Source organism: Paramisgurnus dabryanus, chromosome 17 (genome assembly GCF_030506205.2).
Source record: "Paramisgurnus dabryanus chromosome 17, PD_genome_1.1, whole genome shotgun sequence".
In the NCBI taxonomy this organism is placed as follows: Eukaryota; Metazoa; Chordata; class Actinopteri; order Cypriniformes; family Cobitidae; genus Paramisgurnus; species Paramisgurnus dabryanus.
Window position 1 is genome coordinate 14,236,970 of NC_133353.1, and position 27,347 is coordinate 14,264,316.

Consider the following 27,347-nt stretch of genomic DNA (forward strand, 5'->3'; position numbering starts at 1 on the left):
AAGATCACGTCAACGCTGCAGGGGTGTTAGCTGTGATAATGTAACATTGTGTATCTGACAACATCACTCTCCATGGTCGTTCCATTAGCTGTAATTCTTAAATTGAGGCAAACACTCACCCCATGGAGCAAAATTGAACAGTACTGAAGTATTTTTACCATGATAATGTATAGATACTTGAAAAATGTATTTGAGTGAAGTGTTTTTCTATAGAAAACTGTAACTTCACTACATTCTAAATCATATAGTTTTTTATTTCACTACATTTAATTACATTTAATGTAATACTGAATTACATTAAAATCTAGTGCATTTTACTTTTACTTAAGTAGAAGTAGAAAGCAATAGATTTTTGATGTACTAGTATTAAATGTAAAACAACAACTTTGTACAGGTAAAGATGCAATCAGGGAGTTTTAGTGGCATCTAGTGGTGAGACTGCAACCAGTGGCTTAGTCCAAATGTCACCCGTCCTTTTCAAAACGCATAGTAAAACTATGGTAGCCGCCACAGGAAAACATATCATCGTCTGAGAAAATGGCTGCGTCAGAAAACTTAGGCAGCTGCCCTGTTGCCTCGCTGCCTCATGAGGCAATGACTTCGGAGGCATCAAGGCACCTCGGGGAAACGCTTTCGGACACACTTTATAGGCAGCGTGTTTGAAATATAAAAAGAGAGCGCCTTTGTGATAACTACATATTTGAAAACTACAATACTAATTTCTCGCTAGAAATTAAATTTCTATGCATGTGGGTGCATGGGGAATGTGATTACTCGAGTTCGAAACAAATAAAATGACGGCCAAGAAAGCAGCTGGAGCACAAATTTATTGTAAAAAAATTTATATTTTCACTTTTTACACATTTTATGCTCCAGCTGCTTTCTTGGCCGTCATTTTATTTGTTTCGAACTCGAGTAATCACATTCCCCATGCACCCACATGCATAGAATTGTGGGACAGGATGATGGAGGTATCTCAGGAGTCAGGAAGTAAACCTAACATAACGTAGTGACAAAACGCCGTCTTGATAACAATTTGTCCATTAAGGGCTACTGTAGAAACATGATGGTGACTTCCATGTTAGGTGACCCGTGGTGTATGTAGATAAAAACGGCGTATTCTAAGGTAATAAAAACATATATTTTCATTATGTATGGTCTTTACACACCACTGAAAACACAGTGATGTATATTATATTCCATTTATGTCAATATAGCCTTCTAAATGTTACACATTGCACCTTTAATAAAAGCATTTATTAACATACTGAGTACCTATTACTAAATGTCTAAACAATGTGTTAATGTACATTTAATTGTTTTATTATTTATTTACTTGCACTTCTAAATGATCTTATAAACCTTATAAATTATTACGTGTTTAAAAATAAGCCTTTTGTATATTGCTTATTATTTAGTTACTTGTTAAGTTCAGTTTGTCCAAAGCCATAAACATAAAATGAACAAAGCACTTTTTAGTTGATGATTTACATATGCCATCCAATTCAGACTCATGTAAATTAACAATTTAACTGTAGTAATTGCAGTGTGTCTGTGTATATCAGTCCATGCTACATGTTGACTTTAAGCTTCAGTCCTAGTGCTGCTTTGTTGTGGAACATTCCGGTCCACACAAGTCCTTGCGAATCTCTGAACTCTTCATTACCCTCTAATCTGAAAAGCATAACAGATGCCCTGTTCTTGCCATTTATTTAAATGTAGGAGCCTGTAGATACAATCAATTAGACATGTCTGAATATTATTTAGTACATACAGAGCAGTTAGAGTTAGATACAGTTAGACCATGGACTTATTTTAGCATATCACCTATTATTGTTGAAGGTTCCATTGTATTCTGTCCCATCAGGAAATCTGTAAGTTCCTTTTCCATGATACATGTTATTTCTAAACAGACCTCTGTAAATTGCTCCTGATGGATGTGTAAGAGTTCCACTGCCATTCATCTGCAGCAGGTAAACAAAAATATAACATAAAACCTATACATGTAACAAATACACTCACCTAAAGGATTATTAGGAACACCATACTAATACTGTGTTTGACCCCCTTACGACTTCAGAACTGCCTTAATTCTACGTGGCATTGATTCAACAAGGTGCTGAAAGCATTCTTTAGAAATGTTGGCCCATATTGATAGGATATCATCTTGCAGTTGATAGAGATTTGTGTGATGCACATCCAGGGCACGAAGCTCCCGTTCCACCACATGCCAAAGATGCTCTATTGGGTTGAGATCTGGTGATTGTGGGGGCCATTTTAGTACAGTGAACTCATTGTCATGTTCAAGAAACCAATTTGAAATGATTTTAGCTTTGTGACATGGTGCATTATCCTGCTGGAAGTAGCCATCAGCAGGGTTCTAAATTAACTTTTTTGACCACCAGCCAAAGTGGCTGGTAACTTCTTGCTGGTAACTCCAACACTTCTATACAATGCCCTTTGCTTAACCCACTATTCTACACTGCAACAGGTACTGCGAAAGATAAATATGTATTTAAAAATATTTAAGTGTAATCTTCATCATACCTAACAATATTAACATGTTTGGAGGCACACATAGCATAAAATGTTTGGTAATAATGACAGCAGAGAAATATTTTGATTAATAACTTATTTTTACAAGAATATTTTAAGAAACCAGTCATTTTATGAATGCTATACTAAATAATCTCAGTCATAGTTACTGCTAACTGTTTGTGTTATGTCCTAGTGTTAAATATTAGTAAACTAAATATTAATTTCATATCTGAAAATACAGAACAGTATAACACATACATCTGTTGATTTTCTCAGCAACAATGCAATCCTATAGACTTGACAAAAGGTTTTCCTGAGATTTTTCTCTAATGTTTGAGACCTGACAGGGTGGGATGTAGTTTGTCTTAACTCCCTTAAACTCATCATCTCTCCTTTCTGCTTCCCTTGCCCTGCTTTGCACAAAACATTTCTGATGTCCATCTACAGAAGCCAATAATGATCGAGTAAATAAGATTAGCATTATTATTTAGAAACTTACTTCTCGTCATGTTTTCATCATTTCTCATTCGCGTTGCGTCCCCTTTTGGATGCAGTTGCACGCGCGGATGAACGCAAAGACGCGCGTGGACATGGATACATGCGTGCACGCGTCAGTGCGACTGCTTCGTCCCTTTACAAGCGTAAATTGGGTAACTACATTGCATATATATCTGTTTTTGCCGCTATTATCTTTGTAAAGTAATACACTAGTTAACTGCTAAAATTTTTACTTGAGATTTGCACCTGGGCACGAAAGATTTACACTGGAGCACATGCCCAAGTAAAGGGGTGTTGCGACACCGCTGTCTTTTAGTCTATCCTCCCTGCTCTGCCCGTTCGTTCTCCTTCTTCCTTTAGTTTTCTGGTGGACGGGCGCGCTCAGTTCGTTTCCATGGTTTCTCGCGCTGGTTTTGCTGCAAACTGCGCGCAGCCAATTGTTGTATTAAACACCATCACGTAGCATTACGGCACAGTGTTCATGGGAAATGTAGGAAGTACTGCCAGAGGGATAAATGACCGAGAACGGAGCTTTATCTTGCATGCAATGCCTCATGCATCACCGGCCAAACTGGCTAGTAAGTTTTTATTAACACCCGCCAAAATGAATTTTAACCCGCATTTGGCGGGTTGGCGGGTGTTAATTTAGAACCCTGGCCATCAGAGGATGGGTACATGGTGGTCATAAAGGGATGGACATGGTCAGAAACAATGCTCAGGTAGGCTGTGGCATTTAAACGATGCCCAATTGGCACTAAGGGGCCTAAAGTGTGCCAAGAAAACATCCCCCACACCATTACACTATGCATTAATGAGAAATTGAACAGGTGTTCCTAATAATCCTTTAGGTGAGTTTATAATATTAGAAAATGTAACATACTTTATTGAAATATTGATCAGATCTACATTTTGTGCATTTTGCTTCATGCTGTCAACATTTAAGTGTTAAAAACAATACAGTTTTATAAAGAAAAAATAATGTACTGACTAATACATACGTAGATTATTAACCTTCTGGTCAGCACAAAGCTTTAATGCATGTGTGACTATTTTCCAAATATAAAAAGATGATCTCCCACAAACCCACCTTATCATTGTTCCATTCACCAGTGTATGTAACTCCAGAGGCTGATGTCTGTGTGCCAAACCCTTTCCTGATCACCACACCATCTGATGTATGATAGCATTCTCCCTCTAAACACAAACACACTTGTATGGTTAATACAATGAAAAGTAACACATATGTCAGGATGTGACAGTGTACCTACCATATTTGTCTAAATTTGGGAAAATGTAAAAGATTTTACATGTTGTCTCTGAAACAAAAAAAACAGCCAAAGTTAAATATATATATATATTTGTTATTTTACAAGTTAAGATACTATAGCCTACCTTTATCCGAAATACAACATTACAGTATATTTGTATTTATTTATATATATTATTTACCAGACATTTTGCGCTTAAATGTCCTTTATCAAAATATTCAGCTTGTCTACGAATCACCGTGACAACGAAAAATCAACTCTACTTTGCCTGATTTTTGAGCGATGTGCCAATCTCGACTGCCATCTGGAGGTGATCCTACGCATTACATGTAGTGATGGCCAAATGAAGCGTTTCGAAGCATTATTGCTTTCCGATACAATTGTGTCGAAAATGGTTCATTACTCGAAGCTTCATTCAAACAGAAAATGCACACCACCATCTGCTGGTGAAGTAAATGTAATGCAACAAAGCTGACAATGCGAGTAGGCTAATGTACCCGCCCCATTTTGGCTGTCAGAGCTTTGACACTGTGTTCATATTTCAAACCCTAAATAAAACATTGAGCCTGAGATGTGTTTGTGTGTGAATATTTAGCTGTAGAATACAGCACTCTACAACTTACTAACTGGACATTTATGTATTTAAAAATGTATTTAATTATAATGTGGCAGAGACTGGACAGGGCTTGGACAATGAGGAGGGTATTCATTAAATGTTGTGGTTTTTATTCAGAAATGTAATTTTATATTAATTATAATATATTTGTATATATTTTTTTTATAATTTTATAATATAGCCTAATAGGCTATACATTTGGTGTTGTGGGCGATTTCATTATTTTTTCAACAAATTCAGAAGCTTTGGAGAATATTCTCTCGCATGAAACATGATGCTGGAGTACACAAAAATTGTTTAGAAAGCTTTTCTATGGTTTGGGTTCACTTGCGTGAAAAATAAAGCCGCCAAGTTTCAAACCTGTCAACGCCGGATTGGGCTATCAAAGCAGTCTGTTGAAATGAACCAGTGTGTTTGCTTCAGACGTCGTATTTCACGTGACTAGTGACGTAACGATACAAGCTCCGAAACAGTGGTTCATTGCAAGGATTTTTCGAGTCTGAAGCAAGCATCGAAGCTTCGGTGTCAAACGTAACATCACTAATTACATGCCCCCTCGTCCGACCCGGAAGTTTTTCTAATGGTGTGTGTAGTGAGGCGGCAGCGTGTTTCAGCAAATTAACTGATTTGCTTCACTTCTGCTTTACAAATCAAGGTAATTCATGATGGCTGCTGTTTAAAGTGTGTTTAATGGTGAGGTAGCAGGCGTGTATAAATGTTAATTATTAAAAAGTTTTTGTGGAGGCTGTACTTTTGATTTTCAGTGAATTTTCTGTCAAAAGTTTTGAAAGGCTTTACTCTTAGCTTGTTTTGTTGAAATGTATGATTCCGTCTTTAACTGGCGTTTCACAGCTCTCTATTCTTTTTTTTTGTCGTTGTACGAAAGACCATGGGTAAGTCCAAACAGATAGGAAACCACAATAATGGCAAGAAGAAGAATATTGCAAAGACGTGGAAGACTAAACGCAGGACGAAGGACCTTGACCAGATACATGTTGACATGATTCCGGTGAATGCTGACAAGTTACTAAAACAAGAGGTGGATTATGATGTCACAGGCTGTGCCCAAAATTACTGCCTCCACTGCGCGTATGTCACATCCTATCATCTTTAAAAACTCTTTTTTTTACTTTTAATTAATAATGGTTACATTTTATTGCAGGAGATACTTTGTTGATTTAAAGACCCTGAAGCAGCATTTCAAGTCAAAACTCCATAAAAAACGGTGAGCTGCATAACATAATCTCATTTATCTTTTACATTCTCAGTTTAGGTTTGTACATATGCATTTTAAATAACATTTTAAATATTTTGCCAATATTTTAGTTTGAAGCAACTGAGAGAAGAGCCATATACACAGGCAGAAGCAGAACGGGCAGCAGGAATGGGTTCCTACGTTCCACCCAAAGCCATAGAGGTTCACACACAGCAGGTCGAAGAGGATATGGACTGAAAGTATTTTGCTATGTCTCACTTTGGACTTTCAATATCATTTGGTCTGGATTCATACCAACAGTTTATTCTTTTTAAATTTTTGAATTATTTAATGGAGATGATTGTGAACTGATATGCAAAATCTAAAACCCAGTCCGGTTTCTGGTATATTCTGTCATATATAGAGGTAAATACTAAATGTTGACATGCACAGTGCAATGGCTCTGTAAATTTAGAGCCTGTTTGCTTTTGGAATAGCCCTGGAACAGTTGCTCCCAGTGTTATACACACATTCATTTGTTAAATGATGTGAAATTATGACATTCTGGTGCAGATAACGTCTGGAGAACAAGCAACCACCTATAACAGAAAACTTTTCAATGTTCTGTGTGCTTAGATTACAATAATGTTTAGTGTGCTGTGAGATCCAATAAAATAGTAATTCCAATGTTCCTCTTAAAAATAATTCAGGGGACTGCAACAGGTCACCAACATTTTTCAGGGGAATAAGAGTTTATTTGGTAATCCGACTGGTATCATTAGCAGTTGGATGTTTTACTACTATTGTAATAGTTCTTAAGATTAGGATGTGCTTGAAACTGGCATTACAGTCTTCATTTACAGTTTATACTGTTAACAAGTTGCTACATGGGACAACAGACTTTGTCAGGAACCCTGCCTTTAATCTGTGAAGATTTATTTTGTCGGACAAAACGTGTGTCATAAACTTTTGTCAAACACAAAGCTTATATTTTGTGATAATGAAAGTCTATGGAAAACATCTGTAGGCTTTTGGCAAGGGAACCAGTGTCCCGCTAACTTCCGTGTGAGCCTTCAAAAATATGTCATCCCTGCGGCAACTAACAATGTTATAAATAGTTGTAAGGCATTTTTAATCTTAGATAATTTTAATATAATACCGTTCTTAAGTTGTTTCTGTTAACATTAATGCACAATTAATTAACACAAACAATGGACTCTGCACGGCGGCGCTTGACGCGTTTCTGGTCAAATCCCAGGATGCTGGACTACTTCTGGCAGTCATGGAGTGCTATGATATTCAGGACCGTTGGTTGCCCAAACAGCCAAAATTACACCGCTAATTTTGTTGATGCTTGTTTACTTTACACAGAAATAACTTATACTCCACACTTAATACCATAATGACATTTTAACATATATTTTTAAAGACTGGGGGACCGAACTTCTAGCCACCATTGCTGTGTCATGTTTACGGCGACTCATTGGAAAGCATGCCAACTTTTACAATGCTACCATGTTTCTGCATTACCACTACTTTTAGATAGAAATTGCACTGATAACAGTGGAATTCATCTGTTGTTGATATACACATTTTTTATAATTATTATCATCAGTACTAGCGAAGGTAACATTTTTGGTTATACAAGCTAAATGTTAGAACAGTAAAAACTCGTGTTTTGGGTATTTATTTATTCTTTATTATTATTCTTTATTAATAACAAATGCAAAAGACAAATAGAAAAACAATATCAATGACAAGAAGAATAACTTCAGAGAAAAATAAACACACACACACACACACACACAAACAAACTAAATACACGAGGTAACAAATAATGGGAAAAATGTAGATTTCTAAAACAATAGTCAAATCTTTTATGCTTGTTTAGATCCTCAAATGTGCCAAGATACTAACTAAAAAATAACCAAGTAAAAAAATTTTGACAATCGACGTGATTGAGTCTCTTATTTTACCTGACACTTTAAGACAACATTATAAAGATATAATATATTACTAACGTGATTGGCCTGTGGTTCGAATCTTATTTTGCTCAGAATTTAAAGGTTTAGCTGAGTCCCTATGTAAATGAAAGCAAAACAAAAAAGCAGTTAAAACATACCAGATTTTAAATAAGGTTTTGAATCACCTGTAAATTGAGATATAATCTTTAGATGAGCTTTCCTACCCCTTTCTTGAGTCAAAAAATACTTATTTATTATTTATTTTTTTGTCTATGTATGTATTTTTTTTTTTTTTTTTTTTTTTTTATTACAATTCTTTACAAATCACAGGTTGTACATTTGTGTAATCCAGCATGAGTACATTTATAACGGTGTTCGTCTGTGCAGATTATCTTTTTAAACAAACTTGTAAATGCGATAATCCAAAAGTCTATGGGAAAAAAATTTATGGGATTCAAATGCAGCTAGAAAACTATTGGCCGTTTCTCAATCTTAAACGGAAGGCTGCATCCTCCAGAGGTCACATATTCAAGCTGCAAACGTCACCTGGTTTATTTCTTTTAACTGAGTATTATATTTGCAAGTACTAGGCATATTACAACAATTTACGATTAACGAAGTGTAGCCTAATACTAAACTTTACAATAGTTGATATTCTGAAATTAGTCTTTATGACGTATGCATTACAATGATGACGTGGCAGTGTATGCGCGCGCATTTAGGCAATGGAAGCATGGCAGAATCAGCAGTAAAGCAACACAGATAGGGAAAGTTATTTTAAAAAGTTGACTTTATCAACTTTTTCAACACAGCTACCAGATCCGTATACTATAATGGAGTGGATAGAAGTGGTTAGCAGATGGCCAAAAATAAAGTTGACAGAAACATATATACCTATATTATTATATTATATTAGTGCAACAACCAGACATTATGATGCTGGGAAACCGTTTTAATAAACGTTCTGAGTTGCTAACACGTTAGAACCAATAGGGAATAACACAACTTCTGTTGCCGAAATGCGCGCGCAGGCTATTTGATCACGTGAGCTGTAAAAGGGTCTATGAGGTTTGAAAGATGAGGCCGCACTGGCCCTTTAAAATCGGGAGAAAATTTCGTAGGAGAGTCAGGAACGTTGCCACTCTCTGTCCCGCTAATATACACACTGCACGTAGGACACGAACTCGTGGTTGCAGTTTGAGTTTATATAGTGATGGGAGAAACGAAGCTTTTCGAAGCTTCGAATCAATTGAACCAATTGGTTCGAAAATTGATTCAGCTTTTCGAAGCAGTTCGAAACCCACACACGCTGGCGACCCCTGCTGGTCAAAAAAGTGTATAAGCAGATATGTCCAAACATTTTACACTTTTTTTTACAAAATAATAGCAAGATTTTTATTAAAATATGTTTAAAAATTATTTAACTTAATTAAGACATAGTTAAAAGTGTATTATGTGTTTTTAGTTTTATTTAGGGCAAACAAATGAATAAAACTAACTACCCTTTTAATTATGCACATTTTTGTCATTAAATCTGTCTATAAACAAAAAGTAGACAACAAGTCAGAAGGATGAATGTTTTATGAACTTTCATAATAAAACTGACCCGAGTTCACCTAAACTTATTAGACACTGGTCATCTGATCAACTCCCCCTAGTGGTGAACCATCGGATTTTCGAAACGTTTCGAAACAGTTATGACGTAATGAAGCCTCGTTTGCTAAAATCACGTGACTTTGACCAGTTTGAAACAAGCTCCGAACCACTGATTCGAAACAAAAGATTCGTAAATGTTTCGAAGCCTCATGAAGCAGTGCTTCGAAAACGACCATCACTAAGTTTATAGGAGTTTTACTCATTGTGGACTATTTTGTGGATCCGTAGTGACAAGGACAATTTTAGATGATGGCCGCTGATGTGGATAAAAATGCTGTGGATCCAAAGGATGATAATCGTGAGGAACGCGCGTCTCCATCCTGCCGAGTCGCCCGCTCACGTTTCAAGCTCCTGACCTTATTCATGATCGCTTTTGTTCCTTTGATTGCCTTTTGCATAAGATATTACCAGGACATCCAGTTGCTAAAACGACATGTAAGTTAACTAACAATCTTTCATTATAGTCTCAATGGGGGTGATCATACGTGATTTTTTGTCCCACTTTGTCTATGTTTAAAGTTTGGAAGCCTGCATCCTCAAGCCAGTTATTGCCTTTTCCGTTATGTATAACGCATTGTTTATGCAATTATTCGCATTGTTCTTCAAGATTCGAGAGCTGAAAAACAAGGGTTTCCATTACATTTACCATATTACAATCAGCTGTTTAATTCCTTTATGTTCCGTTTCTGTGATGGTTTCTTGTTTTCTTCAGCACGGTTTAATTTGTGTTTTGATTAAAGGGGAAACAGTGCAGTCTTTTGTTGCCCCAGCCTACGACTGTTTTATGGAAGGTGTGATAATTGCCACAGCTGGGGGGCAAGATTGAACACCAACCCCATCTATCTTATATCTGAGGGTTTTACTTTTTAGTGGCATTCACCTTAAATTCCGAGGCGTTGGGAATCGATTGCTTTTAGCTAGTACAAACCCCCAATGAATCGCATAGTCATCTGTAAATATAAGTTTACACTTCAGAAAAACAGATGGATAAATCCTAGAGCTGTAAAATCATTGTTAAGGTAGATCAGACCGTCTTATCTATCATTATAGCATTGTTATATTATATAGCATAATTTTACGTTTCTCCCACAAAATTAATAAATGACCCCATAGGAGATCTTTCAAATTACTAATATTATGGTTTTGGTTTAATATTAAATTAATATTTGTGGCTTAGTATTTATTTCAGAGGTATGTTTCTACATGGTCCTAGTCCACACGGACAGGGGTATTTTTATAACAGGAGTTTTTCCTCCAAAAAAAATCACGTTCACACATGCTCGGTTTACAAGAAATCTCCGTCATCATGAAAAAGCAAAAACGCTATCAAGCACTGTCGAGCATGCCACGCCAGCAGGCGGCAATATAACCGAAATCGTAAAGCCACATTGGCCAATCAGAAACCTTACAAAAGTGACATCGCAAGGCAAAATCCCCGGTTTTACTGTCTACACTACAACACTGCAACCGGCGTTTTTTAAAATCCTCACCCTGGCAGTAAAAAAAAAAAAATTCTGTTTCAGTGGCCTGATACTGCGTTTTCATGTGGACGAATGGCCGGACCGCGTAAAAAAAGTCACGGTTATAAAAATACCCGTGTCCGTATGGACTAGGCCTAGTGATAAAAGAAGGAATTGAAAAAGAATCGAAACAACAGTGATTAATGGATTATTGGAATCGAAATTTTTGGAATTACTGTTGTTTCGATTTTTTTCGATTCCTCCTTTTAGCCCTAGTCTGGGAGAAATAGAAACATTCAGGAATTCAGTTCAAGATGGAAAGGGTGTTTTATTGTGTCTTCTTGCCCTGAGGCAAGTATTCCTTCGCAACTGAGGTCAGATGTGTTGTAGGAGGCTGGCCTGAAGGCGCTGGGAGCTGACGGGCTCTTTTTCTTTCAATCCTTGGATACTGATCATGACCACTATCTCAGTCCAGAAGAATTCAAGCCTATTGCAGAAAAACTTACAGGTATCTTTATTTATTTACTTTACTTAAACTGTTAACATATTTTAACAGGTTTACTAGATTGTTTTCAATTAATTTTTATTAATTTTTATTTATATTATTATTATTATATATATTATAATATATTATAAACTATATACTGCTAACTACTAGCGTATTTACTAAAGAGAAGTTCTTGGGTTAAAGGCGGGATGCATGATTTTTGAAAAACACTTTGGAAAAAGGAGTCGGGCCTGGAAAATCAGCAGTAAGGGGCATGTCTACTTACCTGCATTGTTGCCTGGGGCACGTTCAAGTTCAAAATGGTGCACAACGTTTTGCTATGGTTTCCGTGTTGAACGACATGTTTCCTGGAAGCGGTGTGCAGCGTTATGGAACAGGGTTTGAGATGCGTTTTCTGTTTTTTGGTGGGTGTGTCAGAACTGCAGTCCAATCAGCAGCACCATGTAAATAAACCACCGCTCACACAATGGGTTTGAGTTGTAATGTAGTCTTTTATTCTGGACAGCAAATGCAGTGACTGTAACATCAAGTTTTTTTAAAAGTACTTAACATGTTTTTAAAAATATTTCACTGGGCTCCGGAAACATTTAAAAAATAACAGCCTTCTCAACTATCATAGTTGCAACTTTTTAAAAGAACTCCTTTGGAGAAAAGGTCAAGCATAGTCACCAGCACTGTAGACTACAATGCCAGACAATTAAAAAAAAGTGTTATTTATTGTTAATGTCCATCTCTGTTGCCTGAAGGTGTGGCACCTCCTCCAGAGTTTGAGGAGGAGTCACCACCTGATCCAAATGGAGAGACGCTGACCCTGCATGCTACAATGCAGCCATTACTGTTCGAAAGCATGACTAAGAGCAAAGATGGATTCCTTGGGGTAATTTAAAAACTACACACAATAACTTAACCCAATTGGTAAGAGTTAAAATAAAGGGTGATTGAGTTTTTTTAATACTTCTCCCACTAGGTCTCTCATAGCTCTCTTAGTGGGCTGCGGTCATGGAAGCACCCAGCTGTTCCTTCATCCACATTTTATGCCAGTCAGTTCAAGGCCTTCCTGCCACCAAGCGGTAAATCCGGCCTGGGTGACACCTGGTGGGTCATTCCTAGCGAACTCAATATCTTCACCGGCTATCTACCCAATAATCGTTACCATCCCCCTACACCACGAGGCAAAGAGGTAAGAATATAGCAATACAAATAACAGTTATATGTTAAATTAAGAGAAGGATTTAAATTTATCATTACTTTTAATATTAACTTAACATGTTTTAAGCAACCCTATAAGGACTGTTTGATATCTAAGAATATAAATTTAATCTCTCATTAATTGGAAGATGACGTAATTCAGTTTTTTTTCTCTGCAGGTTCTGATCCACTCTCTACTGAGTATGTTCCACCCGCGACCCTTTGTGAAATCTCGCTTTGCTCCGCAAGGAGCAGTGGCCTGTATGCGGGCAATAAGTGACTATTATTACGACATTGTTTTCAGGTGATACACACATAGTAAGAGGAAGATTTTAGGGCTAGGTGTTAAAGTTTGTTAGTACGGGCCAGAATACAAAGAATGAAAGAATAATTAGGATTCTCAAAATGTTCCTGTTAAGTAGTTAAAAAACCTGTAAATCTTGTGTAAATTCCCTTGGTTTAAACGCTTGTTTTAGCGGAGTTGTGATCAATTAAGCCTTGAGTGTCTATTTACAGAATCCATGCTGAGTTCCAGCTAAATGATGTCCCAGATTTTCCATTTTGGTTCACTCCTGGCCAGTTTGCTGGTAACATCATCCTCTCCAAAGATGCTTCTCACATCAGAAGCTTTCACCTCTATGTGCCAAATGACAAGTCAGTGTGCTCTTCTCCCTCCACAACTCCTCACTACTGCATGTTTAAGTTATGTTAATTTGCATAGGATGAAACTCTATACACATATAGAGTCCTTTTTGTATATATTGAGTGTGTTTTTGTATGACAGATCTTTGAATGTGGACATGGAGTGGTTATATGGAGCCAGTGAGAGCAGTAACATGGAGGTGGATATTGGATATCTGCCCCAGGTAAGCGGTTGTAATTATACGTCACATCCTGAAGGTTTTGATTTCTGATTTTTATTGATAATTTTTATCAATTCTTGCAAAACCGTATCAATATATTGGATGTGGATTCCTGATGAAGGTTATGCAACCGAAACATTCCTAATAAAATATTTTTTAAATGGTTTTGCAAGTATTGATGGTGTGCGAGATTCTTTTTGTTTGCTCTGTATTTGACTTTAATTCTGTTACCTACAAATGTTATTTTATGGCTAATACTTAAATGCCTCCACTGACATTGTGGTCATTCATATCAAACATGATTAATTTAAGGCTAAAACAAAATAAAAAAAATGGGCTTTGTGTTTCCAGATGGAGCTTAGGGCAGCACGGCCCTCCACTCCCTCTGTAATCTATGATGAGCAGGGGAATGTGATTGATAGCCGAGGGGAGGGAGGAGACCCTATTCAGTTTGTGTTTGAGGAAATTGTCTGGAGTGCAGAGATCAGCAGAGAAGAAGCTGCAAGAGAACTGGAGGTCACAATGTATCCATTTAAGAAGGTTAGTTTTCTGGTGCAATGGTCCACATGTTTTCTGTGCTACAAATTTAAACTTGCACCTGAAATCAGATGGGTTTATAGAGATCTGCAAACTTGTTCGTTGAAGACCAAATTGTTTTTGAGGGTGGTGGTTACATGATGCTTTAGGATAAAGGTTAGTAAAAAAAAGTTATTGCATTCATATTTCAGGTGGAGTTATCTATTAACACAGGTAGTTATTGTGAGCACCAATCAGATCATATGCTAATAGGTCAATAACCGGGTTATTCTGTGGTTTGGATGAGCTAATCGTAATCCTTCCTGTTGTTGAATTAAATCATGCTAAACTGTTTGCAGTTGCAGTTTCTTATTAGTGTTTCTTCTCTTTTGAAGGTGCCATACCTGCCATTTGCTGAGGCCTTCGGCAGGGCTGATGCAGAGAAGAAGCTGGTTCACTCCATCCTCCTCTGGGGAGCCCTGGATGACCAGTCATGCTGAGGTCAGTCACCAATAAAGTGTAATTGTATGGAACCGGGCTTAGGTGGTGTTAAGTGTGTGTTAAGGTATTTCAGAATTTAAAATATCACTGCATTACTTGCAGCTGTATAAGGGCCCTTTACAGAATCGATGCAAACTGCTGTCCCATTAAAATTGTCACTATACCAAAACTCCAATTTGATGTCACAACCAAAGCTTAACCAAATGTTTTGATCGTGACAGTTTTGTTAGTGAGAATTTTAGATACGTTTAAACCTAGCTCAAAAAGATGCATATCAGCACATAGTTAGCTAGCACAGTCCTAACACAGAACAGTTGTACACTCAAAAACAAAATTTTATGAAATAACACCCAAAAAGTTTGCTTATTACAGAAATAGGTGTTTGCTTGTGATGTTCCTTAAAATTTACACACACATTTTCATAATTTTTTTGAACACATTTGCCTCACTGGGACTTAGCTACTCACCATGTAGCAATGAGAGAGAGGGACATGGGAATATTTAAAAAATAAACATTAACCGTTTCCATAGTGTTATGAAAATGTGAAACACATTTATTTTACATAAAGTGTCATGATTTATAGATACAGAATGCATTTTTTTGTAACCTTACCAAGTAAAAAAAAAAAATTTACAACCAAATGAAATTTCAATAGTTTAAAAAGAAAAATGATTTCAATATAAGGTAAAAATGTAGGTGTTATAGTTCGGGACATCCACCATCCAATAAAAGCACCCAATAAATGATAATTGTGTGTAAGTGTGTGTGTGTGTGTGTGTATATACTGAAGTCATTTGATTAGAATTAGAAATTTGGATTTAATTTTATTTAGGTTTAAGAGATCCTGCAGCTGCCTGCTATATCAGAGTCGTATAATAACAGAGTTACGAAACGCTTTGATCTCGCCGCCGCGCGGTCACGTGATTCATGTAACGTTCTACAGTTCCAAACCAAGCAGGGCTGTCAATCTGTTTGCATAGGTTTTCAGCTATTTTAGGTAAATAGTAGCTTGTAGTGGGAATTGATCACTATATTTTACTGTGTTTATAACGTTTTTTTTACTAGGGAGTGATGGAAATACAGTAAATCAGTTAATAAAGATAAACAGTTTATTGTGACCCAAATATAACTGTGGTTATCTATACCAACTACAGCAACACAGTTTATCTTTTATTTTTGTGGCAAAATATGGCTATATAAATGGCTATCAATCTGCTAAAAACATAATTCCTACACTTTTACTATATTAAAATCACAAAAAAAGATCGCCAACGCGGTTATTTCTAACAGTGAAGCATAACAGAAACACACTAAATTCATATTTTAAATTCACATTAAATGTTAATATATTCATACATGATTTTCGAGGATACATCACTCGTATTACTTACCAAACACAATGAAACACATAGCAGCATTGTGAAGCAGTGTGACTTTCTTATAAGGCATATAGCTTGTCGCTGTTGCCCCCTAGTGTTACTCATAATATATACAAAAGATAAGTATAAAGTAGATGGCCACCAGTAATAAAATATAAAACCATCTATGAAACTAAATCTATATTATTCACACATTATACACAACTCATTAAAATATAAAAAATTTACTAGTTATTATTAACGATAATCATTACCTACAGCAGAGTTCATAAAATATCACTGTTGACTATATTAATGAAATGTCCGAAAATGTAAAGAGAAACGGTATTTTCATCGATTTACCAGCAGGTGCCATTGAAATGAATGGGCTTCATTGCTGCGTTTGGAACTATGCGTCACTACCGGTCACTACATGAAACGCTATTACTTCCGCATTCCATTCTTACAACGGACGTCTATGTGAGTGTCGTAACTCTATTATTATACGACTCTGTGCTATATTGCTCAAGTGGAAGGGGAGTTTACCCTAAAAACTTGACACTTCAGCTTATACTTTTATACTGTTTTTAATACTACATACAAGTTTCCTGTATTTTCTGATTGTATTCTAATATAAAGACTGAGAAATAATTCTATATGATCACTATACAACCGCAAACAACAAATGAAATGGTAGCATGGTGGCCTTAGACTTTTGCACAGTACTGTGGGTGTATATGTGTGTGTATATATAACTTAATGGTACTTAACATTTTAGATAATAATAGGATCTTGGAAAACATCTATTTGAATACTTACAAGCTACTTGAATGCTTTATAAATGTTTTTTTTTGTGGGACAGCAGTTTGCACCATTTCTGTGGAATGGGTAGGCTGACCATACGTGCCATTCTTCCTGGACGTGTCTGGCCAGGATTTCGGTGCATCTTACGTTAGTCGTATTTGTTGTCTGCATACCCCATTCAGTTAAAAACATAAGCCATACAATCATAGTTTCATTCTTACCCTAAAATATAACGGTTGCTTTTCTATAATAATAATCCTCTATGACGTATGTGGTCGACAAATACGACTTCCGGAAGACGCACTGTAAATCCTGGCCAGGACGCGTCCGGGAAGAATGTCACGTATGGTCATCCTAGGAATGGGGCATAGATGTTTCTCTGAACAGAAATAACTCCTTATGTCTGGCAGGTTCGGGGCGGACTCTTCGGGAGACAGTTCTCGAGAGTTCGCCCATTTTGGCCTTGCTCAACCAGAGCTTTATCTGCAGCTGGTCTTTAGTCAAAGAACTAGAGAATCTACAGGTTTGGGTTGTTTTGCTTATTATTGGAAAGCTGAACTGAAACATTTAACAACAATGTATTTTGTATTGAAAACCAATTTGACATTTTGATATTTTTTAAATATATCTTTTGTGTTTTTCTAAAAGTCTCAATACTTTTTATTTATTTTTTAAATTAGGATGATGAGACAAACCTGGATTTGAGTAAAAAGGCTCGCTTACATTTGGAAAAGTACACCTTTCCAGTGCAGATGATGGTGGCACTGCCCAATGGCACTGTGGTAGGACTAACCTTGAATGTTAATATTGAAAACATTAGACAAAGTAAATGCAATTACGTTTAAATGGAAATATCAGTGTCAACACCTCAACTTTCTTTAAATGCTTATGGAACTTCTTCAGGTCCATCACATTAATGCTAACAACTTCCTGGACCAGACATCCATGAAACCAGAGGAAGATGGACCAGCTGTCAGTTTCTCAACTGGCTTTGAGGACCCCTCAACTTCCACATACATGCGCTTTCTGCAGGAAGGACTTGAAAAGGCCAAACTTTACATGGAGCAATAAAAGTAGTTAATGCTCAGATAATCAGTGCACATCAGATAGAAATATGAGGAGTATGAAATGGATAAGGAAAAATGACAGACAGACTCTATATGGTCTCCTCCCACGTGTTTTTGTTTGTGGAGGAACCATTTAACATAATTGGTACACACACAAATGGCAAATTTCTCTTCATTTTAGAAGGCAGCTGGTGACTGCATTTTCTTTGTTCCTTAGTTAGGGTGACCATACGTGCCATTCTTCCCGGACGCATCCCGTCCAGGATTTCGGTGGGTCTTCCGGAAGTCGTATTTGTTGACCGCATACGCCATTCAGTTAAAAACATAAGATATACAATCGTAGTTTCATTCTTACCTTAAAATGTAACGGTTGCTTTATTACAATAATAATAATAATACTCCTCTATGACGTATGCGGTCGCGAATACGACTTCCGGAAGACGAACACAAAATCCTGGACGGGATGTGTCCGGGAAGAATGGCATGTATGGTCACCCTATCTTAGTGTGCCACTTTTCATCTGTTTTTAAGGCTTTGATACCCTCCAAAATATGATGCTTTGCACAAATAACATACTATTTTATTACTAGGGAACTAAGTTAAAAGTGCTGTTTGTCATCCTAATGACTATATCTGAATGCAGTCATATATTTTAATAGTGGAAAAGTTTGCAATTTATGTGTAAATTTAAGATGTAAGGGATGTCTATAGTCTGGCACCTTAGTAGGCTGTATCACTGTTACAATGCAGTTTTGACCACTTTTTGGTTTCATACACTCACAGTGACTCACTGCATCATTTTCTGTGTGGTTCTTGGTAGCTCTGTGGAAGATAGAACAGTGCTGGCTATGCTTTCTTGGATTTGGCAGTTTGTGATGGTCTGATCTTAAAGCCCATCAGGGGTGAGGCCAGACCTGATGTTGTTGTTAAAGTCCGGGGAAGCAATGCTGCCTATTTTTATCTCTGAACAGAATACTGGCACCATGCTTCTACATGCACACAAAGGAGAGCTTTGGATTTTGGCTAAACCATATACACTACAATTGGTGCATATTTTTTAAGTTGTGAAATGTAATGAATAACTTTTCACATGCTCTCACTTCTGATATAATTAAGCAGAGTAGAAGCTGGAACACTTTTTTTAACACAAGTGTCCATAGTATTATTGTCTTTGAATGGTACAGTTGGTTTGTTACTGCAATTGTTCATTTTTGCAATTATGTATGCAACAACGTCCCTGTGACTGCAGTTTTGTTGAAGGGCAATTCTGTACTTCTTTCGAATAAATAAAGTGCTTTTTAAATATGAGATGTTTTTAATGACCTTATATTCTTAAAGGTAATGACAATTAACACTGGGAATAGAGAACACAGATTTGACAGTGACAGCTTTTTAACATGTACAAATACGCATTAGACATTAGTCATGTAGGGCTTTAATTAAGATCAACATTTTTAATCCATTGTTTTGTACAGATAACTTTGTAAACTGATAGAGACCCATTCACAGGGGTACTTATAGCTTTCTAAGAAAAAAAAAAAGATTCTCTCAGACATGAAGCATGCAATTCTGAGGTTTTGTGTTTGTACAATTTTACGTGTGGAATTCAGCCCACAGTTATTTTAGATTTGGTTTCTGTTGTGGTTTAGGTAATAAGAAACTTTTCTGTGTGTAAAAGTGCAGCTGTTTATACACCAAATATAACTATGTCATGCTTACTAACAATAAGAAAGGCGTTAATATACACTATTTACAGGGTATTACTTATTTGTGTCAAATCCTAAATCTGTGGACAATCTTCAGTGACATTCCTGCTATAGATCTACACAGTAACTGTCTACCAACAGATGGCACTTTGGTGATGTGGTCATCCTCATTAGCAAAAAGTATAAAACCCAAGAGGTGAAACTCTGATGTTTTTCAGTTAACTGCCACTAGGTGCCGCTTCGGAACTACCATTTTGAGGTGAAAATGCCAACTGGACAAGAGCACAGATACACAACCAAAGAGAAGTCAATGTAACGTAAAATAACACTGTGTCCGGCCATCCACTGCAAAAAATAACCAGCGTGACCATACAAATCTAGCCTTTTATTGTTTTCTGCTAACTTTAACCATTTTTTTTTATATAATAGTAAACTTAATTCCTTTTAAGAACTGCAGGTCTTAGCCATAGAAGACATAAAAATGATTTATATAGATATGACACTAACAATGAGCTGATTTATTTGCTGAATTCATCTATTTCATTAAAACTAGATGTAACATTAAAGCTCTACTGTGTACTTTATTGAGTTAATTCTTAACAAAACCCCATGTTTTCTTTCAAAAGTATGTGCTCATTCATGTGTAATTACTTCCCACCCACTAATGAAAGTATTCATGTAAGTGTAGAATCTGCTATTTAAAATGCATACCGTCGAAGCGCTCTCTGGCTGAATCCATGTTGTGCCTCCATCTTTGAAATACATTCGCCGACGAGGGACATTCCTGAAATTCAAGCTCCACCTTTCGCGCTTTCACTCTACACTCACGCTGGCTGCTGGCTGAAGCCTTCGGAGGTTGCATGTGTAGGCGGTATACGTCATCAAGACAGTCTTATTTCAGAATATTAACAATTATAAAGCTGACAATTATTCTTAGTTAATTGTAAATTGATGTAATATGCGTATGACTTGCGAATGTAATGCTCAGTTGATTTAAATAAACCAGGCTTGATGACGTATCGTATCCAGCCTGTGACCTGCGTAGCTGAATCCTTCGGATTTTACAACAACCGCACACCGTGATGAACCTGCGATCTAATGCTTTGATTTGAAAGGCTGTTGAAGACATATTCTCGAGGACATTAAAACAAATCGCCAAGGATGCGAGACGGGGATTTTAAACGACAACGTGACAGGAAAAACATCAAGACCAAAGTCACTATTGGAGTTAGTTTTCCAAGAGGGGGCTCAAGGGACACTGAAGTTGCACTTTATTTCTTCTCCACAGGTAATTCAGCATATTCGTTTACATCTATACAGTCCATGTTGTAAACTTGAAGTTTTATAGTTCCTTGGCTAACTTTAGCATGATTATGCATAACACTTGTTAGTGTAAACATGCATGTGGTTTAATGTGTGCGAACTGCCACACGCCGTCTCTCCGCCCATTCATGTAATCTGAGGTACTGAGATAAATGTTTTTCATCTTTTCTGACCTCTAGCACAAACACACGGTGACAGCGCTATTTTTAGCCTTTCATTGATAAAAGCGTCTGATCTGCGCGTCTTTCGTTTCATTTTACAAGCGTGTGAAAGTTGCGCGATCTTTTTTCACCAATATGAGAGAAAGCTCTTACATATACACGGACATGTAACATGTTTACTTAAAACAGAAGCATTGTACTCTGACATAATGTCTGACATACTACTCTGATAAAAGCTTACATGTCCGTGTATATGTAAGAGTCTTTCATTTCATTTTACAAGCTTGTGAAAGTTGCGCGATCTTTTTTCACCAATATGAGAGAAAGCTCTTACATATACACGGACATGTAATGTTTACTTAAAACATAAGCATTGTACTTTGACATAATATTAGTTCGCGTCCATTTAAACCCGTCATGGTTGCTTTTTGTATGTGATTTTAAGCGGACATATCATGACAATCAGACTTTTTTCATGTTAAACATAAATCTGTGTGCTTTGATGGATCACAGGCAAAGGACATTGCAAATTGTTCATTTTTTTCTCATTGCTTTTGCTTTGTAGCTACTGGAAGCCATGTTAAACTTGGCATGACACGGCCGGGCCACCGTACGAGTTAAAACGCGTTCCGAATGGGGGGGCTAGAAAGTATTATTCAGTTGCTTGTCATATAGACTTTCACCGCTAGATGGGAGTAGATCTTACACAGTGGAGCTTTAAGGTTGCCCCGTGGGATACTGTCTTAGAGTATTATAACGTTAGATAAACTAATTCTTACCTATCATACTTAATTTAGAGAAATCTAACCTAAATGAATCTCACAACCAAATCAGAATAGAAAATAGCAATAGAAAATTTCGCAAACTAAGTCATAAGGAAATTTTAAGACACCTACAATAAATACTGTATTTTCTTATGTTTTATGTTGTCAGTGGTGGAATCCAACCATTAGTACACATTTGAGGTCATTTTAGCGTACTTTGAGTATTTCCATTTTATGCAACTTAATTAGACATTAAAGCTGCAATCCATAACATTTCAGTAAAAAATGAACAAAAATAAGTTATCATATATCTAGAAAAAAATCTGTTTAAAACTACCTCCTTACCTTTACTTATAATTATTAATAATTGGAGCGGCCAGACTTCTCAGAAGAAAATTGAAAGTCGTGCATCTTTGGACAAGATGTCATCACGCATAAACGGAGAAGAGGAGCAGAGTTCTGGCTAGAAGGGTTACAGTTACGATCAAATCTCGCAAAATATTTGGGTTGGGTTTGGGGGTAGGATTAGGACGAAAACAGCGCTGTATACCTTCTAGCCACAACCGAGGATCTGGCCGGCCACTTCTTTGCATGTGCTCTAAATGGGACTGTGTAGCTGGTTTAGAAAACAACTGCCTAAAATTTAAACGTGTCATCTAGATGGCAGTGTTTAATCTGTAAAGTTTCAAACAACGATCATGGGGAACGTCATGTAAACGTTCTTACATCTGGGGAATCATCTGTTGAAACAGTGAAAGGTCAAACTGCGAAGTGTCTATGGGTAATAATGGAACGTGACAGTGCTAAACAAGAGCTGTGTCCCACTTCGAAGGCTGTGACCTCCGAAGGCTGCATTCTAAGACCGACTGGGTCACAGCAGCGCGACTGAAGCCAGTAAGCCGCTCCAATTCAAAGGCTGTGTCTGTTGCTAAGAAACAAGTCCTGAGAAACACACTGGTACAGCCTTTATAGGCAGCGTAATGAAAATCAGTTTGAAATATAAACAGAGAGCACCTTTGTGATATCTAATCCCATATTTGAAAACAGCAATACTTATTTTTAGCTAAAAAATATAATCAAAAGGTGTAAAAAAATTAAAATATATCTTTATTTACACTAAATTTGTGATCCAGCCAACGTTCTTGGTCACCATTTTATTATTTTTAACTCGACCAGTCTCGACTAGACAAGGTCCGGTTACAGTTTTAAGGTATACCGAGGTTTTAAACAGTCAAGGTTTCAGAACCACTAAAATGTTCTGTGATATCGTTTCCAAGGTATGAGCTGGGTTTATACAAAATTTATTAAATCATTAAAGGAACACGCCCACATTTTGAGAATTTAGCTTATTCACCATATCCCCCAGAGTTAGATAAGTCCATACATACCTTTCTCATCTCTGTGTGTGCTGTAACTGTCTGACGCAGCCCCGCTAGCTTAGCTTAGCACAAAGACTGGAAGTGAATGGCTCCAGCTAGCATACTGCTCCCAATAAGTGACAAAATAATGCGAACATTTTCCTATTTATGTGTTGGGATTTGTATAGTCACACCGTGTACAAAGAACAAGGTCATATAAGACACCGCCATCTTAACAGTATACATACTGGGAATTATATTCTCAGAAGGCCAAGCACTGCTACTTGGGCGGAGTGATTTGCACAACTCTGACCGAACTCTCTGCTCCTCACCAGGGGGCTTCTCGGGTGCTGCAAGCAAATCACTCCGCCCAGTAGCAGTGCTTGGCCTTCTAAGAATATAGTTCCCAGTATGTATACTGTTAAGATGGCTGTGTCTTATAAGACCTTGTTATTTGTACACGTGTGACTATACAAATCACAACACACAAATAGGAAAATGTTCATGTTATTTTGTCACTTATTGGGAGCAGTTTGCTAGCTGGAGCCATTCTTTTCCATTCTTTGTGCTAAGCTAAGCTAGCAGGGGTTGCGTCAGACAAAGTTATAGCATGCAAGGTATGTATGGACTTATCTAACTCTGGGGGATACGGTGAATAAGCTAAATTCCCCAAATGGGGGCGTGTTCCTTTAAGTCATGTAATTAATGTGATGTTTACATTTAATATACATGAAAGCATATTATAATTTTAAAGGCTTGATTTTGCATTTAAAAATAACACATTTTAGGTTGGAATGGCAATACCGCAACACTGTAAAACCGTGGTATTTTTGCTTAAGGTTATCACACCCCCAGAATCTTATACCGGCCCATGGCTAGTCTCGACCAATCACATACCCCGCGCACATCCACGTATAAAATTGTGAAACAAGACAATGAAGGTATCTCTGGAGTCATTAAGTAAAGCAAACATTGGATTCGGACGTGCCTCAATGGCTTCCAGCCTTGGAATGCTGCCTCCGAAGGCAGCATTTTAGAGATTTCGGACGCAGCCTAAGGCTGCTTACAATGCAACCTCAAAATGCATCCTTCTTTCTCCGGGCTGTAAAGGATAGAACAAATGAATCCTTCACAGCCTCGGCAATCACGAGATTCATTGCGCGCCTGTAGTGGCTGATTATAACAGCTGAATATTTTAAAATTAACATTTAAAAACTTTTTTAAATAAAACTGTATATTTAGAAGAAAAACGTTTCTTGTCACTGTTTTAGTTTTAGAAGTCATTTTTTGTATTAACATTATTTTGTGAATGTTGCTTATATTTTGATTTATTTGATATTCTGTTGGTAAGTTTAATCTACATCAATGTGTCATATTTAATGAAATAACTCCTCTGAGGGCTAGACTGTGTCATTTTAGTTCTCTTTGTGAACTTCGGAGGGGGACACAGCTAATATCAAAGGGGTACGGTGGCACACAGTAGACTGTACCCATTGACTTCTATCTATAGTAGGAATAACAAATACTATGGAAGTCAATGGGTACAGTCTACTGTGTGCTTACAAATTATCATTTATGAAAATACCCTATTTAAAAAACATGAGGGTCAGTAAATGATGACAATTTTCATTTTTGGGTGAACTAGCACTTTAAATGAATTTAAACGGAAACTAGCATGGTTTCTAGGGAGCAAAGTTTTTGTTAAAAAAAAAGAAGTTTGTAAGAAGAGATTAATATAATTAAAGGATTTGATGCTCACTCTAGTGATTGTACTTTATTCTGTGTTTTGAATGTCAACGTTCTGGGGTGTGTTTCCCGAAAGCATTGTTTGCTAACCTACTGAACTCTATTGGTAACGACAGAACTTGCGACCATAGTTGCTTTCGCCAAACACACCTCAGGTAGGATTTCAGCTGATAATGCCATAGCAACAGCACGAAGCTACTGGACTGCCGAGTCGCTTTCACCCCAAAATGACAAAGGGCTGCTGCTGGGCACTGGTGTTGCAATGGAATTCTCTATTGAGTTTCGCTTCTTATCAGAATACGTTCTTTGTCACTAGTACCACAAAGTACAAATCCTGAATATTGTCCAAGAATTTAAACATTATTTCTTGTACAAAGAACACAAGTGCATTCAGACAGTTAAGCTAATTTTGAAAATGTAGGCAGAACTGCTGGACTCTACACAACTGCATCTTAATCACAAGATCAAAGCGGTTTTCTTCATTACAGTGGTGAGATGTTAAGTACAGTGAGCTTTTATCCACCTCTTCCTTTGGCAAACCTTCAGAAAGAATAATTGCTTTTCACACAGTCTGCAACTTGATTCCTGTGAAGGTTCAGTCTCCTCAATAAATTAGTTATTCCTTAATGGCCACATTTTTCCAGTAAATCATGGTATTTTAAGTTATTTACAGTATGTTATTTCAACCGAATGTCCATGCCTCAAGCTCAAGAATGGAAAAGTCATTGGTCTCGGACAGGCTGCAGTTATTAAAAGTGAAACAAGGGCTGCTTCTGCCAAAATACAACCTTTCATCCACCCACAGACCAAAGTGACCACTGGGAAGAGAGAGAATGAGAAAAATCAAATTTACAAATTAAATTCAGATGCTTCTGTTGGTTTAAAACACATAACAAAGCAACAGACAACTCTAATTAGTTAATTATTCAAAGTGGCTTACATTGCACTCAGACTTAACATCTTATCAGTATGTGCATTCTCCGGGAATTTAACCCATGACCTCTCCATTGCTAATGCTCTATCATTTTAAGTCAAGTCACATTTATTTGTATTTCGCTAATGAAAAACACACATAGCCACTGAAACCACTGTACAGACATCTTGCTGACTGACAATGAATTTGTATTTGTAACATGCAAAACCTTCCTGTACCTTCCTCCACCAATGGCAAATGAGTCCAAATCTCCTTTGATGAAGAAGGAATTCTCTCCAGTCCAGCGGAAACACTTCAAAGAAAAAGACCAGCAGGAAACGTAAAAAGTAAAGTAAAAAACATTTCCATGAAGAACTCTGGATTGGACAACTGATTTCTTTAATAATAGGTAACAAGGGATTTGTTCAAATATCTTTACCTTAAAGCGAGGATGCGACAGAAACAGGAAGGTCTCTCCTGTCCCGTAAAAAGCCTCACTAGGATGCAGTGGATGTGAGAGGAAGCTCCCAAAAACCTGGAGAAAAGTTTACTTTTAAAAATCCAACAAAAGCAAAACAATTAGAACGTTCTTGATCATATATTATTTTTAGTTTTAGGAAAAATTTATGACCTGCTGGTTGTGGTCCTTGATGAGAATCAACACAGGTGAGTCGGTGGTGCTCAGTTTCCTGTAGAGAGTCTTCAGGCTTGCCCCATGTTTGTCTGTGCTGTAAGACAGATGCCACGTGTGTCCTATTGTACGTGGAGGCAGATTTCTCGAGATCTAAAAAAAAACAGGCTAAACAATTAACCTATTTTCTATAGTCCACAGTATCAAATTGGGTGTTTCATGTCCAAAGCTATTAAGATCAGTGTGTGTGGTTATGGCACCTCTTTAATTTGCTGAAGATCCAGTATCACACTCTGGTTCAGTATGTCACTTAGACCTTCTGGTTCAGTAGAAATAGAAGCTCTTGGTCTACTCTCCTCCACCATCTATACAAGAAAACCATGCACATGACTCACTAATACCTTATATTAATACATACTGCACACATAATGGTCATATTTACAAATAAGAAAACAGAAGTGCTATTTCTTGAAACAATAACATATAGCCATTCTTTAACATTGCCACTTGTTTATAACATGATACTAATTTTCCAAAAACTCTCTCAAAAAACAAAAACAAAAAAACCCTGTAAATTAATATAAATATGACCAAAAGGCAACTAAGTAAATAATTCCCTGCAAGGATCTTATTAAATTTGAGAACGAGTTAGTCAAGTGAACGAATGTTGTGATATATTAACTTCTACAATGGGTAACATTTTAAATAAGTTCTTAAAACAGAAAAGTACAGCTTCCATGGGTA

At 36.9% G+C, this 27,347-nt stretch overlaps 4 protein-coding genes across 8 annotated transcripts in view; 2 read left to right on the top strand and 2 right to left on the bottom strand.

Annotated features, from left to right (window-relative positions):
• Positions 1-966: 966 nt before the first annotated feature.
• On the bottom strand, positions 967-4,584 carry morn2 (MORN repeat containing 2). 2 transcript variants are annotated; one of them, XM_065255145.2, is made up of 5 exons: positions 4,486-4,584; positions 4,305-4,352; positions 4,124-4,230; positions 1,828-1,964; positions 967-1,674 (listed from the first exon to the last, which is right to left on the bottom strand). In XM_065255145.2, exons 1-5 carry the CDS (start codon positions 4,490-4,492, stop codon positions 1,572-1,574), a joined length of 402 nt encoding a protein of 133 aa, XP_065111217.1. In that variant the 5' UTR covers positions 4,493-4,584; the 3' UTR covers positions 967-1,571. The 2 variants fall into 2 exon arrangements, with proteins under 2 accessions (XP_065111217.1, XP_065111218.1); XM_065255146.2 differs by having other exon boundaries at positions 967-1,726.
• An 841-nt stretch (positions 4,585-5,425) lies between these two features.
• znf593 (zinc finger protein 593) lies at positions 5,426-6,802 on the top strand. Its single transcript, XM_065255171.1, has 4 exons — positions 5,426-5,575; positions 5,807-6,009; positions 6,083-6,145; positions 6,247-6,802. Exons 2-4 carry the CDS (start codon positions 5,810-5,812, stop codon positions 6,371-6,373), a joined length of 390 nt encoding a protein of 129 aa, XP_065111243.1. The 5' UTR covers positions 5,426-5,575; positions 5,807-5,809; the 3' UTR covers positions 6,374-6,802.
• Positions 6,803-9,146: 2,344 nt separating this feature from the next.
• On the top strand, positions 9,147-19,309 carry selenon (selenoprotein N). The gene is made up of 13 exons (XM_065255170.2): positions 9,147-9,279; positions 9,917-10,170; positions 11,586-11,703; positions 12,450-12,580; positions 12,671-12,883; positions 13,071-13,195; positions 13,408-13,545; positions 13,676-13,757; positions 14,106-14,294; positions 14,666-14,771; positions 17,345-17,457; positions 17,615-17,716; positions 17,838-19,309. The coding sequence occupies exons 2-13, from the start codon at positions 9,982-9,984 to the stop codon at positions 18,003-18,005; spliced, it is 1,674 nt and encodes a 557-aa protein (XP_065111242.1). The 5' UTR covers positions 9,147-9,279; positions 9,917-9,981; the 3' UTR covers positions 18,006-19,309.
• A 4,633-nt stretch (positions 19,310-23,942) lies between these two features.
• LOC135727264 (oxidation resistance protein 1) overlaps positions 23,943-27,347 on the bottom strand; it is a 37,891-nt gene continuing 34,486 nt past the window's right edge. For all 4 annotated transcript variants that reach the window (XM_073812503.1, XM_065245092.2, XM_073812502.1 and 1 more), the window contains 5 exons: positions 26,864-26,968; positions 26,604-26,756; positions 26,412-26,507; positions 26,212-26,285; positions 23,943-25,877 (listed from right to left, as the gene is read on the bottom strand). In XM_073812503.1, coding sequence (XP_073668604.1) covers positions 25,742-25,877; positions 26,212-26,285; positions 26,412-26,507; positions 26,604-26,756; positions 26,864-26,968 — 564 coding nt within the window. In that variant the 3' untranslated portion in view covers positions 23,943-25,741. The remainder of the gene's footprint in view (positions 25,878-26,211; positions 26,286-26,411; positions 26,508-26,603; positions 26,757-26,863; positions 26,969-27,347) is intronic.

Coding starts and splice junctions, on each gene's coding strand:
- morn2 (XM_065255145.2), bottom strand. Junction 4,231..4,304: donor CCCAAATTTAGACAAATATG/GTAGGTACACTG, acceptor GTTTGTGTTTAG/AGGGAGAATGCTATCATACA. Junction 1,965..4,123: donor GTGAATGGAACAATGATAAG/GTGGGTTTGTGG, acceptor TACCTGCTGCAG/ATGAATGGCAGTGGAACTCT.
- znf593 (XM_065255171.1), top strand. CDS start 5,810: ATGGGTAAGTCCAAACAGATAGGAAACCACAATAATGGCAAGAAGAAG. Junction 6,010..6,082: donor AATTACTGCCTCCACTGCGC/GTATGTCACATC, acceptor ATTTTATTGCAG/GAGATACTTTGTTGATTTAA. Junction 6,146..6,246: donor TCAAAACTCCATAAAAAACG/GTGAGCTGCATA, acceptor CCAATATTTTAG/TTTGAAGCAACTGAGAGAAG.